General features: G+C 37.9%; 1 protein-coding gene across 2 annotated transcripts; it reads right to left on the bottom strand.

Annotated features, from left to right (window-relative positions):
- Positions 1 to 71: 71 nt before the first annotated feature.
- On the bottom strand, positions 72 to 12,293 carry LOC141434357 (glycine receptor subunit alpha-2-like). Of its 2 annotated transcripts, none has more exons than XM_074096765.1 (9): positions 12,230 to 12,293; positions 7,768 to 7,835; positions 6,786 to 7,000; positions 5,250 to 5,332; positions 4,836 to 4,994; positions 3,214 to 3,412; positions 2,789 to 2,999; positions 2,459 to 2,572; positions 72 to 1,502 (listed from the first exon to the last, which is right to left on the bottom strand). In XM_074096765.1, the coding sequence occupies exons 1-9, from the start codon at positions 12,282 to 12,284 to the stop codon at positions 1,290 to 1,292; spliced, it is 1,317 nt and encodes a 438-aa protein (XP_073952866.1). In that variant the 5' UTR covers positions 12,285 to 12,293; the 3' UTR covers positions 72 to 1,289. The 2 variants fall into 2 exon arrangements, with proteins under 2 accessions (XP_073952866.1, XP_073952867.1); XM_074096766.1 differs by having other exon boundaries at positions 4,863 to 4,994.
- Between the last annotated feature and the right edge of the window lie 252 nt (positions 12,294 to 12,545).

Below are 12,545 nucleotides of genomic sequence, written 5' to 3'. Positions count from 1 at the left end.
AAGTACGTTCTCATCCTCCCAAGATCCTGAGTAAAAGAAGAAATCCAAATTCTAATGAGGTACCTATATACTTAGAGGTGACTACCTTAAATAGAAATGCCTGTTTACAAGTTCATATCGAAAATATAAACTGAAATATAGATGCACAGATAAACCAGAAAATTAAGGCCAGCGCTGGGAATCGAACCCAGGTCCTCGGCATTCCGTGCCGCGTGATTTACTGCTACACCACCGCTGGACAACGGTACAGACACGAATTTCTCCTATGCACCACATATCTCAGCCTGTTTGTTTCTTAAGCAGCGACACTAGCGACATCTATGCTGTAGCCCTCATCGAGAAACTTGCAGCACTCCACTGGAACTAACCGCTCACCCGGACAAGAGATATCGTTATTAAGCAATCAAATTAAGATTGGTATTTTTGGGTTTGTATTTCCGATATGGGTTTTACGGGATGACCGAAAAAAAACAATCTTAAGTTACGGCTCGTTTAGAGGCCCATGTTCATGTGTTCCGCGGTAAAAAAGTCGCGGTATAAGTTCTTTCAGAATTCTTTTAACTTACATTCAGCGTCAACGCGTAGATTTACGCCAGACAGATTTATAAATCTATTGATACGATTAAGTGGATATTACTTACTACTAGAGTACCCATAGGCACTTGAGCGGTTTTTACACAGGATTGTACGAATATATAATTATAAATATATAATTTCTTAAATAGTTTGTGAATATAAATAAAATATTTATAGCTTAAATATTACAAGCTCGAAGTGAAAGTCGTTGATAAATTGGCTGAAGTAGAAAAGGCGTAAGTTAGAATGTTTGACTTAATTACAGTTTAACCATTCTCAGAAGTATTTACGAAATAGGTTGGTTACTATAAAAGGCACTCTTGATTATGGTTTTGGACGGCCATAAATAGTTATTGAATTTATTTATACCTGGGTTTTAAGTTAGTATGCTATTTACAATAATATTTTTCTCGATGTCAAAGTAAGTATAACTTTCCCAAGCCATTTATAAGTTCATACAAAGCAGCAGGATATCTTGTCTAATTATTTTACTCAGGAACACTTGCAAATAACTCGATCTATATTTAAAATTTCGTTGTAAAAATTAACCTAACTTACATGTAGAAGGATCGTAGGTAAAACTAAAGTTGTATAGTCGACTAGCATTTGTCTAATAATAATATGTACAAATAACTCACAACATCCTTGCACAGGCACTTTTAGTCTATTTTAATGCGCGTCAAAAATGTCTCGTCATATCAAAACTATGTCACTTATTGGTTAAAACGGTTAGCACTTAGGTATGTGGTCCAGTATATGATGGCGAAAAGGACGAAGCACAAGGGGAAGACCATGAGCGCGATGCGGTCGAGGGCCCCATGTTGGGCGCCACAAAACATGATGCCCTTGTACACGTAGGCGCCGAGCCGCGCCATCACGCCTTCCGAACCGTTCCGCTCCAGCGTGTCCATTATTGGAGGGGAATCCTACCAACCATCAAACATTTAACAGATCACCAACAAATTATAATTTCACAAAAATACACAAGCTTTATAGGGCAAAAGTGCCGGTTTTGGCCACCTTAAGCCCGTTTTTGGCCAGTTGACATTTGCCGTCATATATAAACAGTTATATTATTAAAATAATATGTTTAGTGAGTTTTCAAAAGTTTATACTGAAACGAATAAAGTTTATAATGATTTATTACTATACATTTATTTCAAACGTATATTTAAACAATAAATGTCCATAAACGGTACAGTGGCCACAAACGGTACTTCTGCCCTACACTTTTAATAAGACTTAGCCTCCCTCCGCGAGCCTAAAATACCGTTACACATCGAGTAGGCCTAACATGCGCTGAAAGCTGTGCACACAATAAAATATACAGTTTGATTAAATCTGAAATTAAGTTCTACGTATCTAAGCGAGCTTCAAAGGACGTAGGTATAAGCGTCTTGCACAATATATAGGTACTTACAGCAGAGCGTCAACACAAGAGTAACAGGAGCAAAGGAAAGTCGTTGGAAGAGTTGTCGGAAATTTAGCCTAGTCTTGCGCGTGATGTTGACTTTTATCGTGATCTACCACAAAAAATACGGTTGGTCCACCTAGTCGTGTCCTTCTACAACCATACTGCGTTGAGCTACGGCCACACAGTGCAGCGTGTTTTTTTGATTTGTCTTTACCTTACTACCTGATCTTGATTCAGTTCCAACTTTATTTTTTCTCCAATTCCTTTTTCCCGAGAGGGATGACTAGAAATTGGTTACCTAAGTTTAAAACATAATTTAGGCAGATTCCTAAACACACCGAGCAAACGTTAGTGGCACAGATTTGCGTACTCATTCAATATTATTTGCAAAAACATTCTACAGTACTAGTACAGTCTACGCAATAAACTTATTAGGAACCAGGGGTGTAAAGATCGTTTAATATTTACCCTCTGAATGGTCTGGTGCGAGAACTGCTGCTTGAGGCCCTCGTCTTCGACGCTCAGCTGCGGGGAGAAGACCCCGCCTTGAGGGGTGCCTGTCACGGGAGTGCAACTCAACCTCTGGAATCGCAAGAAAATAATAATTTATGGCCTGGGATCAACTGCATGCAGTTGCGTCCGGTTTGTTCGGTTTGACCTGATTTATAAGGGGGTTTTGAGATCCACTCTCGTCTTATGGCGGATTATGTGAGATAGTGTAGCAGAAAAAGCGAACTATAATGAGGAAATGGAGTGGAAGGCTACTTCGCATGCACTATGTTGTGATAGCATTCGTACCTGTGAATGATTGACGTGGAGAGGTGGTGGAGCGAGCTGCGCGGCGGAGGCTGCGCGACGCAGGTCCTGCCGCCGCTGGCACCAGCTCTTGTCGTAGCGGATGCCGAACAGCACCACGAAGTACTCCAGCAGAGCCAGGAAAACAAAGATCGTGCACGAGATCAGCCAGACCTCGATGCACTTCAACTCCAGAGCGTCTGGCGAATTTGTGCTGTGAAAAAGTTAGAAAAACACTTTTTAATGAATAAAGCTCATTAAAAGTAATATGAAGAATTAATTGAATCAGGCGTTACTTTGCGGAGGTCCATATCAATGAATTAAAAGATTTTTTTTGCTCATTCGCGACCTTATGATAGCTAAGTTTATGCAAGATATGCGTGTTTATGCAGTTCCTAAAAAAGTAGGCTTCTATTCGGGTGACATACCTGACCGTATCAAACATGGTCACGAGCGACAACAGCGTGGTCACGAGCAGCACCATCCGGCCCGGCACGATCTCCGGGATGACACAGAAGCTGCCCCACGAGATAATGACGAACAGTGACGAAGGCAAGTAGCTCTCCAGGAGGTACCCTCGCAGCTCCCTAGACAAAGTGATCTTCAGCCGCGCCGCCGAATGCTCGCCTAGATATATAGTAATCATTAAAATATCTTGCTGGAAATTACAAGTGACCCATATTTCTTTCTACAGATTGTTGAAGTGAGACGACTATTGTACAGTACATACTAGTTAATCAAAGTGGTTTGGCTGGTAATACAATTAAGGTGAACCGTTGTGCACTGTGTAGACACTTATACTATATCGCTGCTTAGTTTTACTTCTAATTGTAGTTTTGTCACTTTAAATATACTTCTAAAGCGTTTTTTGCCATTGACATTTAATTACAGGCTACAATCAACTTTTACAAACACAAAATAGCTCTTTACATCTTCAAACTAACACAGGACATCACATTTAATATTATTAATGTTAACGACAACGACACAGATAAACTAACGACTGCCTATAAAGTAAATTACTCAGTCTAGTACATGTATTTGAATTTAGTGATTATGTGATCAAATTAGATCAGATATTGGAATTGTGTACTAGAAAACATAATTTACCTATACCCAACAATTCTCACAATCACACACTATAACTAAGTATGAAACATAAATTAGAAGGAAACAGAAAATAAACCGACTATACTTCACCAACACTAAGAACAGAAAAGTTTCAGTAGGGCTACTACAAATTCGAAAATCGAAGTTCGTATCGTACCTTCCCTCTCACTCTCGTATGAAATAATATTAGCGTCAGCGGGGTGGTACGATAAGAATTCCGATTTTCGAATTTCGTAGTAGCCCTACAGTTTGCTAGGCGCGGATGACAGGATGGCTAACTACGCAAGAAAGGCAATGATTATAATATTATGTGCCTACCTAGGTATACCAAACATGACTGCATTAGGAGTTTAATCCTCATAGAAACTATTGCCCATAGGAGCGAGGTACATTGAACTTTTGATTCCTGTGCCTTTAGACAAGATACACTACAAGCATTTACGCCAGATGTCGTGAGTGACATTTTATCCCACTCTAGCGGGCAAGCAGGCATACACGTTAAAGAGGGATAAATTTTCGGCCACAACATGTAACGTTTACCTTAATTGACATCTTCTGTAAGGCCTCGATCTGGCATGTAGTGGTGTTTGGTATATAGTTGCAAGTTATAGCTTCATCCGTACCTAGCGGTCTAGCGACATGCCAGCGACAAGCGACAGCGCGTAGCAACATTAGTAGGTAGAATCAGACCGAGACGAATTACAATTCGGACCGTCCACGTAGCTGAAGGCTTCATTAAATATGTACTTAATTAATGAGAAACGTTTCACAAAGTTGGTACCATGTGAAATCAGTGCTAAGATGTTCAACGTAAAAGCAAATTACGATCAGGATAATTTGTACAAACCACACTCGCGCTCGGTCTGAATATTGGGGTACGTACATGATTAGTGATTTATGAGGCGCAAACTTAAGCGCAAAGCAATAAATATACATTTACCTTCACCATATTGGGCTAAATGATTACTTTTGTCCGTTGTGAAGCTGACTACGTATTTGGGCAGGCGGAACTGGTTTTTCTGGCCGCCGACCAGTCCCCAGCCGATCCATGGCGGCACCTCACGCCACTCGAAACGGACGTCCTCTGCTGTATATTTGTCTGGATGATAAAAAAGGTATTTCAAAACACAAATGCAGAACCGGTACAGATAGTATTTAGTGGTACTTCTTGATATTTAAACAAATAAACGCTTTGACATACTGCGTAAAATCCACATAGGGCATGCCATGCATTACACTCAAACTCATTGATTATTTGTATCTGAAGATCATACGATATAGGTAGGGCTTTCGTAATTTTTATTAAAAAGCAATAAAGTAAAATGTATAATGATAAATGGTTTTTATTACTTACAGCTACTAAAATCGATGTTGCAGTTTTGCACGTCTAAAGGATACAGGACGAAGTCCATCTGGCATTTTATTGTAATCGTCGCGCTAAAATAAATGAAAAGAATTTTACCAACACACAAATCAAATGTTAAATACACGGCTTGAAACTATTAACCTGTCAGCAGAATTGTATCAGAAACTAAACTTTCAACGTCTAATAAATTCAGTGTAGATGTCAACACCATTAGACACAATAGCAAGTTTTATGTGTCGCTAACATTAAAAGTTAATTTGAAACTTTATTTTCAGCTTTCGTCTGCGATTAAAATTAGAGCGCTACATTTTTTACTGAGGTGTGTAGTCGATAAAGAAATAGCTTTACCGCCTTAACGTTTAATACCAGTTGTTAAAGCTAGACATTAAAGGTTATTTAAAATTATCAATGTGACAGTCAGCCTTATTATATTTATTCTGATTTCATAAAAATTGGTAAGCAGTTACTTACTTGACTATACAATATCTGCTCTATCGTTATTCGACTTGTGATTTTTCGACTAGCTACTTAGGTATTATGTACTTTAAGATGTGTCCCTGATGTTACCTATTCTGATCTGCATATAGCTACATATCCTAGACATACGAGTATCCTAATAAATTATGTGTACAAAATATTCAACCTGCACTTTTATAGGTTTTGTCAACTTTAGGGTGCTGTAGCTTCTCTTAAGTACTTTTTAAATTTTTTGAAAATCACTAAATCCATCGATGCCTCATACCAATTTAAGATTTTTTTTTTTTGGAATCTTTTTGTATTTTTATTTCAATTCCAATTTTTTTCTTTTACGGTCATCCCGTAAAATCTAAATTGAAAATACTAACTGAAATATAAATGCACAGAAAAACCAGAAAAATAAGACCATCACTGGGAATCGAACCCAGGTCCTCGGCATTCCGTTCCGCGTGCTATACCGCTACACCACTGCTGGACAACGGTACAGACACAAATTTGTTTGTTACAAGAGTGCTTTAATAGTTAGATCAAAAGAATATAGAGATCGTCTTGATTAAGTTGTCGATCAACCCAACTGTCAAGATTTCTCTACGTAACAGAAAATTGAAAAATTTTAATTCTCGAAAATCATCTTCCGAGACTTGTTTGGGGATATCATGCGAGGGTCACCTAGTAATCTATTTAACGATTGTTACGTTACGTCCGGCAAAACCAAAGAAACTACCTAGGTGGTGGCCTAGCGTTTTATCGTGGGTTCAAACCCCGGCTCGCACTTCTGAGTTTTACGAAATTCATGTACGCTTGAGATTTACTACGAGCTTTACGGCGAAGGAAAACAGCGTGAGGAAACCTGCACAAACCTGTGAAGCAATTCAATGGATTGTGTGAAGATCCCAACGCGCACTGGGCCCGCGTAGGCACTACGGCCCTACGGCTTGAGCCCTCTCATTCTGCGAGAAGGGGTGTGCCTAGCAGTGGAACTTATATACGCTGGGATGATGATGATGAAGATGAAAGAAACTTGAAGGAAATAAATAATGGACGAACCCAATACTGACTGAGACGGTGCTATTCGAGTAGAGCCTTAGCGAGGCCATCTCCTGAAGCACGGACTGGATGCGCATAGTCTGGAGCTGCCAGATGTAGAGATCGGGCGTCCAGATCAGCTGGCGGAACTCCCAGGGCAGGTCGATGAACGGCATGCCCACACGCAGCCGCGCGTCCTGCCACGACACTCGCAGGAACACATCGAGGGTTATTTCCTGGAGAAATAAAGGCATAACCGCTTAGCATGGATAATATATGAGTTTAAAGTCGTACCATGGCAAGTCACTTTCGTGCATAGATCTAAGAAGACTAAGGGTCGATTCAGACCGACACGCAACACTGCACGTTTTATAGAGAACGCGTCAAACATTTACACTTTGACGTACTTATTCTCTCAATGATACATGCATGCAGCGTAGCGTCGCTTGTCGGTGTGAAGTAACCCTTTTTAACCAGTGCACATTTCGCCATAAGTATTTATTTATTTATTGATCACCGATGAAAGACCGCATAACCTAAGGGCCTTATCACACTAGCGATTTGCAGGCGAGTTGAAAGCGAAGCGAGCGCGCAGCGAGTTCGCTCCGTTCGCGCGACGATTGCGCCGCGAACACGCAGCGAGTTTGCTGAAGACGGGCGTCTTATTATTATTGTACGAGAGTCTACAATCGCTGCGCGCTCGCCTCGTTTTCAACGGCTCTAAGACGCGGGCGCAAGCGATCGCATTCACTACCTATCTCTTTCTACCCTCATCCTACACCGTGCGCTAAATAATACGGCCTTAGGTTGGCTTTCATTGAGGCGGCACGGATTAGACATGTAGAGTCAACTAACCACAGTAGTGCAACTAATGCGCCGCTCATCAGAAACGTAAGTTTATTAGATCGATATATGTTCTGAACGCTCGGAAAACTACATTACCGAATGATGTTAAAGATATCGATGTATGTGTATTCTTCGATAAAAATTTGTTCTAACTCACCTCCTTGTTTTCGTCGACTCCTGAAACTCGGTTGACATTAAGTCCTATGTACACGGTTGTATTTTTTCCTGGAAAACGTAAAGCATTTCATTAGAAGGACACTAAAAATATAACGAAAATCGAATAATTTTGAAATGTTCAGGTTTTGTCCAACAGTAGATTGTACAAGAAGAGCATAAAACGAGCCATTTTACGCGAGACGTTCATATAGCCACCAGAGCCGGCACGCTCTGCTTTTCACTCCGATGGCGTGGAAATGAATAGAAAAAGTGGAAACAATAATTGTTCACTTACTATGTACCTTTTATTGTTCATGCATTACTATATAATTTTATGAACCATTTTATTATATTTTTTATGATCTATTTTGATTGATTTGGTTGATTTTTAGTTTTATATAAATTAAAAATGATTAAAAATATATACAAGCTGTGTGTAGAAACTTCTTTGTTTGTAGCTGTTTACATACCTACACCTGATTGCGTTGGTCTTAGACGAAGATTTTATTTTATGCACTAGAGCATAAAAAGTCATTTTATGTCGCCTAGATCTAGCATAAGTACGAACTTTACGAGCATGAGAAGTGAAATGAATTTTAGGCTAATAGGTTTTAAATTAAGTATCTATCAATTTTAATAAATTTGCTACCTATCCTTTATCCTTTAGAATCATGTAGGATGTCTTTCTTTGATTTCATAACTACTACTTACACTACGCTTATGTTTTTTTTAATAAATAACAAAATGTATGGCATATCAAAAGGATTTATTACCACAAAATCATGTCTAGCGATTAGCGTGGAGGGTCGAGGGGAAAGTGGCTACGTATTGTTTTATATACAGGACAGAATGTTTGTCTATGTCCTATATATAGCATAGGCCCGTGCCGGGATGCGCCAACCGCTTGAGACCCACATTCATCAAGCGAGCATTTGCATAAACCTTATTATTATTGCTGTATTTTGAAAGTGGAATGTAAAATGCGGGCTAACTCATCATTGCAGATGTTATAAATAGGTCCTTTATATAGTTAATTTATTATTAATTCTTTGGTAATAAAGTCAATTTATAAAATGTAAGTTGTGCACTTCCAGATTATTCAATTACCATAAAATTTAAATGCTGTTTATTCGAAATTAAAAAATTGTTTTCAGTGCAAGTAGGTACAGACCTACGATTATTTTGTCGGTTGAAAATTAGTTAACATTTACAGACTTTACTTACATTAAGCCGAAGGCGTGGTGGCCTAGTGGTTTGACCTATCGCCTCTCAAGCAGAGGGCCGTGGGTTCGAACCCCGGCTCGCACCTCTGAGTTTTTCGAAATTCATGTGCGGAATTATACATTTGAAATTTACCACGAGCTTTGCGGTGAAGGAAAACATCGTGAGAAAACCTGCACAAACCTGCGAAGCGATTCAATGGTGCGTGCGAAGTTCCCAATCCGCACTGGGCCCGCGTGGGAACTATGGCCCAAGCCCTCTTGTTCTGAGAGGAGGCCTGTGCCCAGCAGTGGGACGTATATAGGCTGGGATGATGATGATGATGATGACTTATATTAGATTCTTTTTAACGAGTTTTGTTCCAAAAATGTTCATTAAGAAGAACAACAGTAGAGTGCCACAATACCCTTAACTAAATAGGTAAACCCCCTAAATAGGTTTTAATATGCTATTATTATAATAAAGCTGTTTAACAGTCTTCCAGACGAATTAAAGGTTTTGAATGGACAAGTGTTCAAAACCAAATTGCAGAAATGGCTTTTGACTAACTGTTTTTATACAGTTAAAGAATATCTGGAATATAAATTAACTAATCAGTTGAGTACTGACATTTATGGTTATTAATGTATGGTTTTGAAATTTTGACATTGTAGCGTATATGATTTTTTTATTTTTTTTATTTTTGTTGAGTGATTGTGATTGAACTTTATTGTATTTTTATTATTTTTTTGACTAGCTAATGTATTTTAATTGATTATGTTTTGTTTATTTTTATTTTTAACTTCATTTAATGTATAACTATTTAATTTAATTTCATTGATTTGATTTTTAATTTTGTTCAATTTTTAATTTTTTTTATATTGTACACCAAGAAAATGGTAGATCATAAAGGGACACACCAAAACACGAGGATCTTATTTATATACCTGTGGTCATGCAATAAACAATTTCATTTCATTTCATTTCATTTCATTTCATTTCATTTCATTATTAAGTAGTTAAAATGCTGCTGTTACAGCAGCAGTTTGTCATGTACTAAATCGTAACTTTGTAGCTTTAAACGCTATCACGACTGTTAAATCAATACTTAAAGTTCAATTCCGCTAAAATGACTACGTCAGAGTTGGCAGGCAATAGACACCGACATTAATCCGCAGTGTACCTAACTGAAAATATTTAGTATTTATGTCCAGTTTGTAAATGAAATATAGGCCAATATTAAACCTAGCAATTACTATCAAATAGTTTTGCTATCGTTTGTAAAAACTTTCAAAGGTTTTATCCAGCGGCGACGGACAACGTTATATTTGATTTGGTATTAGTTGCGGCAAGCATTGAATTAAGATCATCGATATTACATTTATTAAACTAACAAAATTAAATTATGTTTATTGCGTGGTCTAGTTCGTAGGTTAGGCATAATTATTAATAAATCACGGGTCTAGCTTAAGTCGGTGCTATTTGGAATTTTGAACCGATTTAATTACCTACCTACTGTTCTTCTTACACATTTAAATTGTGAACACGGTTATAATGTAGGTAGGTAGGTACACTTTTTTACTTTAGAGTTCTTCGTTATACAGATGTCATGACTTTACTAATTGAACGCTCCTTTCATCCACTCAAAGGTTGACTGCTAGAGACCCCTTAAAGATATAAAGTTCACCTTTGTACTTATGTACCTCAAGGTTTGTAAGTAAACATTTGTAAAAAAGAGAATTTTTACTTATACATGTACTTTTTGTATGTGATTTTATTGCTGACAATTATACAAACAAGTTTTCTTTTCAACTAAAGTATTTTAACCAACTGAATGCAGTTAAATTGTACTATCAACTCTTAACATGGAATTACTACGTATGCAAAGCAAAGAAAATCTTTAATTTAATACCTATTTTTAGACTAGATATTGTCAGATATTACAGCGTTCACCAAACTATGACGGCGTTCCATCCACTTAGGGCCGGATATTATTCAGCAGAAGCCACATGCCGAGGTTTTTAGCCAATCATTCATTAAGGTGGGTTCGTTAGCAAGGCCGACGCCACCTTAATGTCAGCATCCGCTGCTGGCTTTTTTTAATCATCATACGAACATACGCCGTTAACCTTCTTGTAGTGCACAAATGGGCCAGATTCTCCGAAACCAACAGTATCACCTTTAAATAAACTGAATCAATTACTTTGCTCACCCGCCCGCGACCTTATGATAGCTACGTTTATGCAAGAAATGTGTGTTCATGCATTTCCTCCACCTCCACAGTACCACACTACAAGAATTTACACCAATCACACGAACCCATCTATCACCACCACTAAACTATACTGACCCGTTTCAAACTCAATCAGAGCTCATCTTCACACCCATCTTCACAATCGTTCATCATGCTAGCAAAGAAAACCAAAGGAAGTAAATGTTTCAGTTCATTGATATGGACCTCCGCAGTAACGCCTGATTCAGAACATGACACTATCGGTTAGCCGCTGTAGTTACGCAGTAGATCGTAACGAAAACTGTTATTATTACGTAGGTACTAATGAAGTTATGAAATGACAAATCTTTTAATTCTATTCACGTCGCGGTCTTATATATGTACTACGATCGATGGTTTCACGTACATTTATTATGTTCAAAGTAGTACCTCAATATGATGTTTCTGAGAAATTAGCTTAATTTGACCTAAAAAATAAATTTAACGGAACCAAGAAGGCACGGTATATTGTAATCGTATATATATATTGTTGAATTTAAACAAATTAAATTGAAATAAATAAGTTGAAAGTTCTGAAACTATAATATTTTTGGATCGCTTAAGTGCAATTTATATGTAGGAACATAAAAGAATAACACTGATAGTACCATTGTTAGTTTGAGAGAATAACACTGATAGTTAGTACCATTGTTAGTTTGAGAGAATAACACTTAGTACCATTGTTAGTTTGAGATAGCGTAGTTAATTTTTTTACATAAAATAAAAGTCAGGTAGGTACGTTTTGATCTTTTAAACTAAGCGACGGGTTTAAATGAGGTATTCATCATCAGATGATATTTTTCCCGAAGGGTTATATATTATATAAATAGGTATATAACATATATAAGCGACGCGCCCCAGCTTCGCGCGGGTGGGGTGTAGCTTTTGAGAAATGGAAACATGAAAAGTGCCTTTGATTAGAGATCTTTTGTTGGAAAATTGCTCGAGCGAAGCCGGGACGCGGGTCGCTAGTTAAGAAAATAAAACTCACCGGGTGGAATGTTTCTGTTATAGTTTGTAGGTATGTCGTAGGCCTGTTGCTCCATGTAGAGGATCTGGCTGAAAAAAAGTTTTACACATTTAAGAACCAAAATACACACAATTACAATACTACAAAGACTGGAAATAATACATGTAAACTACCTAGCTTTTGTTCGAAATTTCTTTCGCGTAAGTAATAAACTTTACGATAGTCGTAGTACCTAAAGTTGTTGATGGCATTAACCTATAATTCCAAGATAATTCTTGGTCCAGAGTCACTTTGAATTTCGTAAAATCCTTTCTTAATGCACATATATAAAACTACG

This window comes from Choristoneura fumiferana, chromosome 13 (assembly GCF_025370935.1).
Source record: "Choristoneura fumiferana chromosome 13, NRCan_CFum_1, whole genome shotgun sequence".
NCBI lineage: Eukaryota > Metazoa > Arthropoda > Insecta > Lepidoptera > Tortricidae > Choristoneura > Choristoneura fumiferana.
Note: the sequence above shows the minus strand (reverse complement) of the source record. Positions and strands in the feature narration are given on the sequence as shown.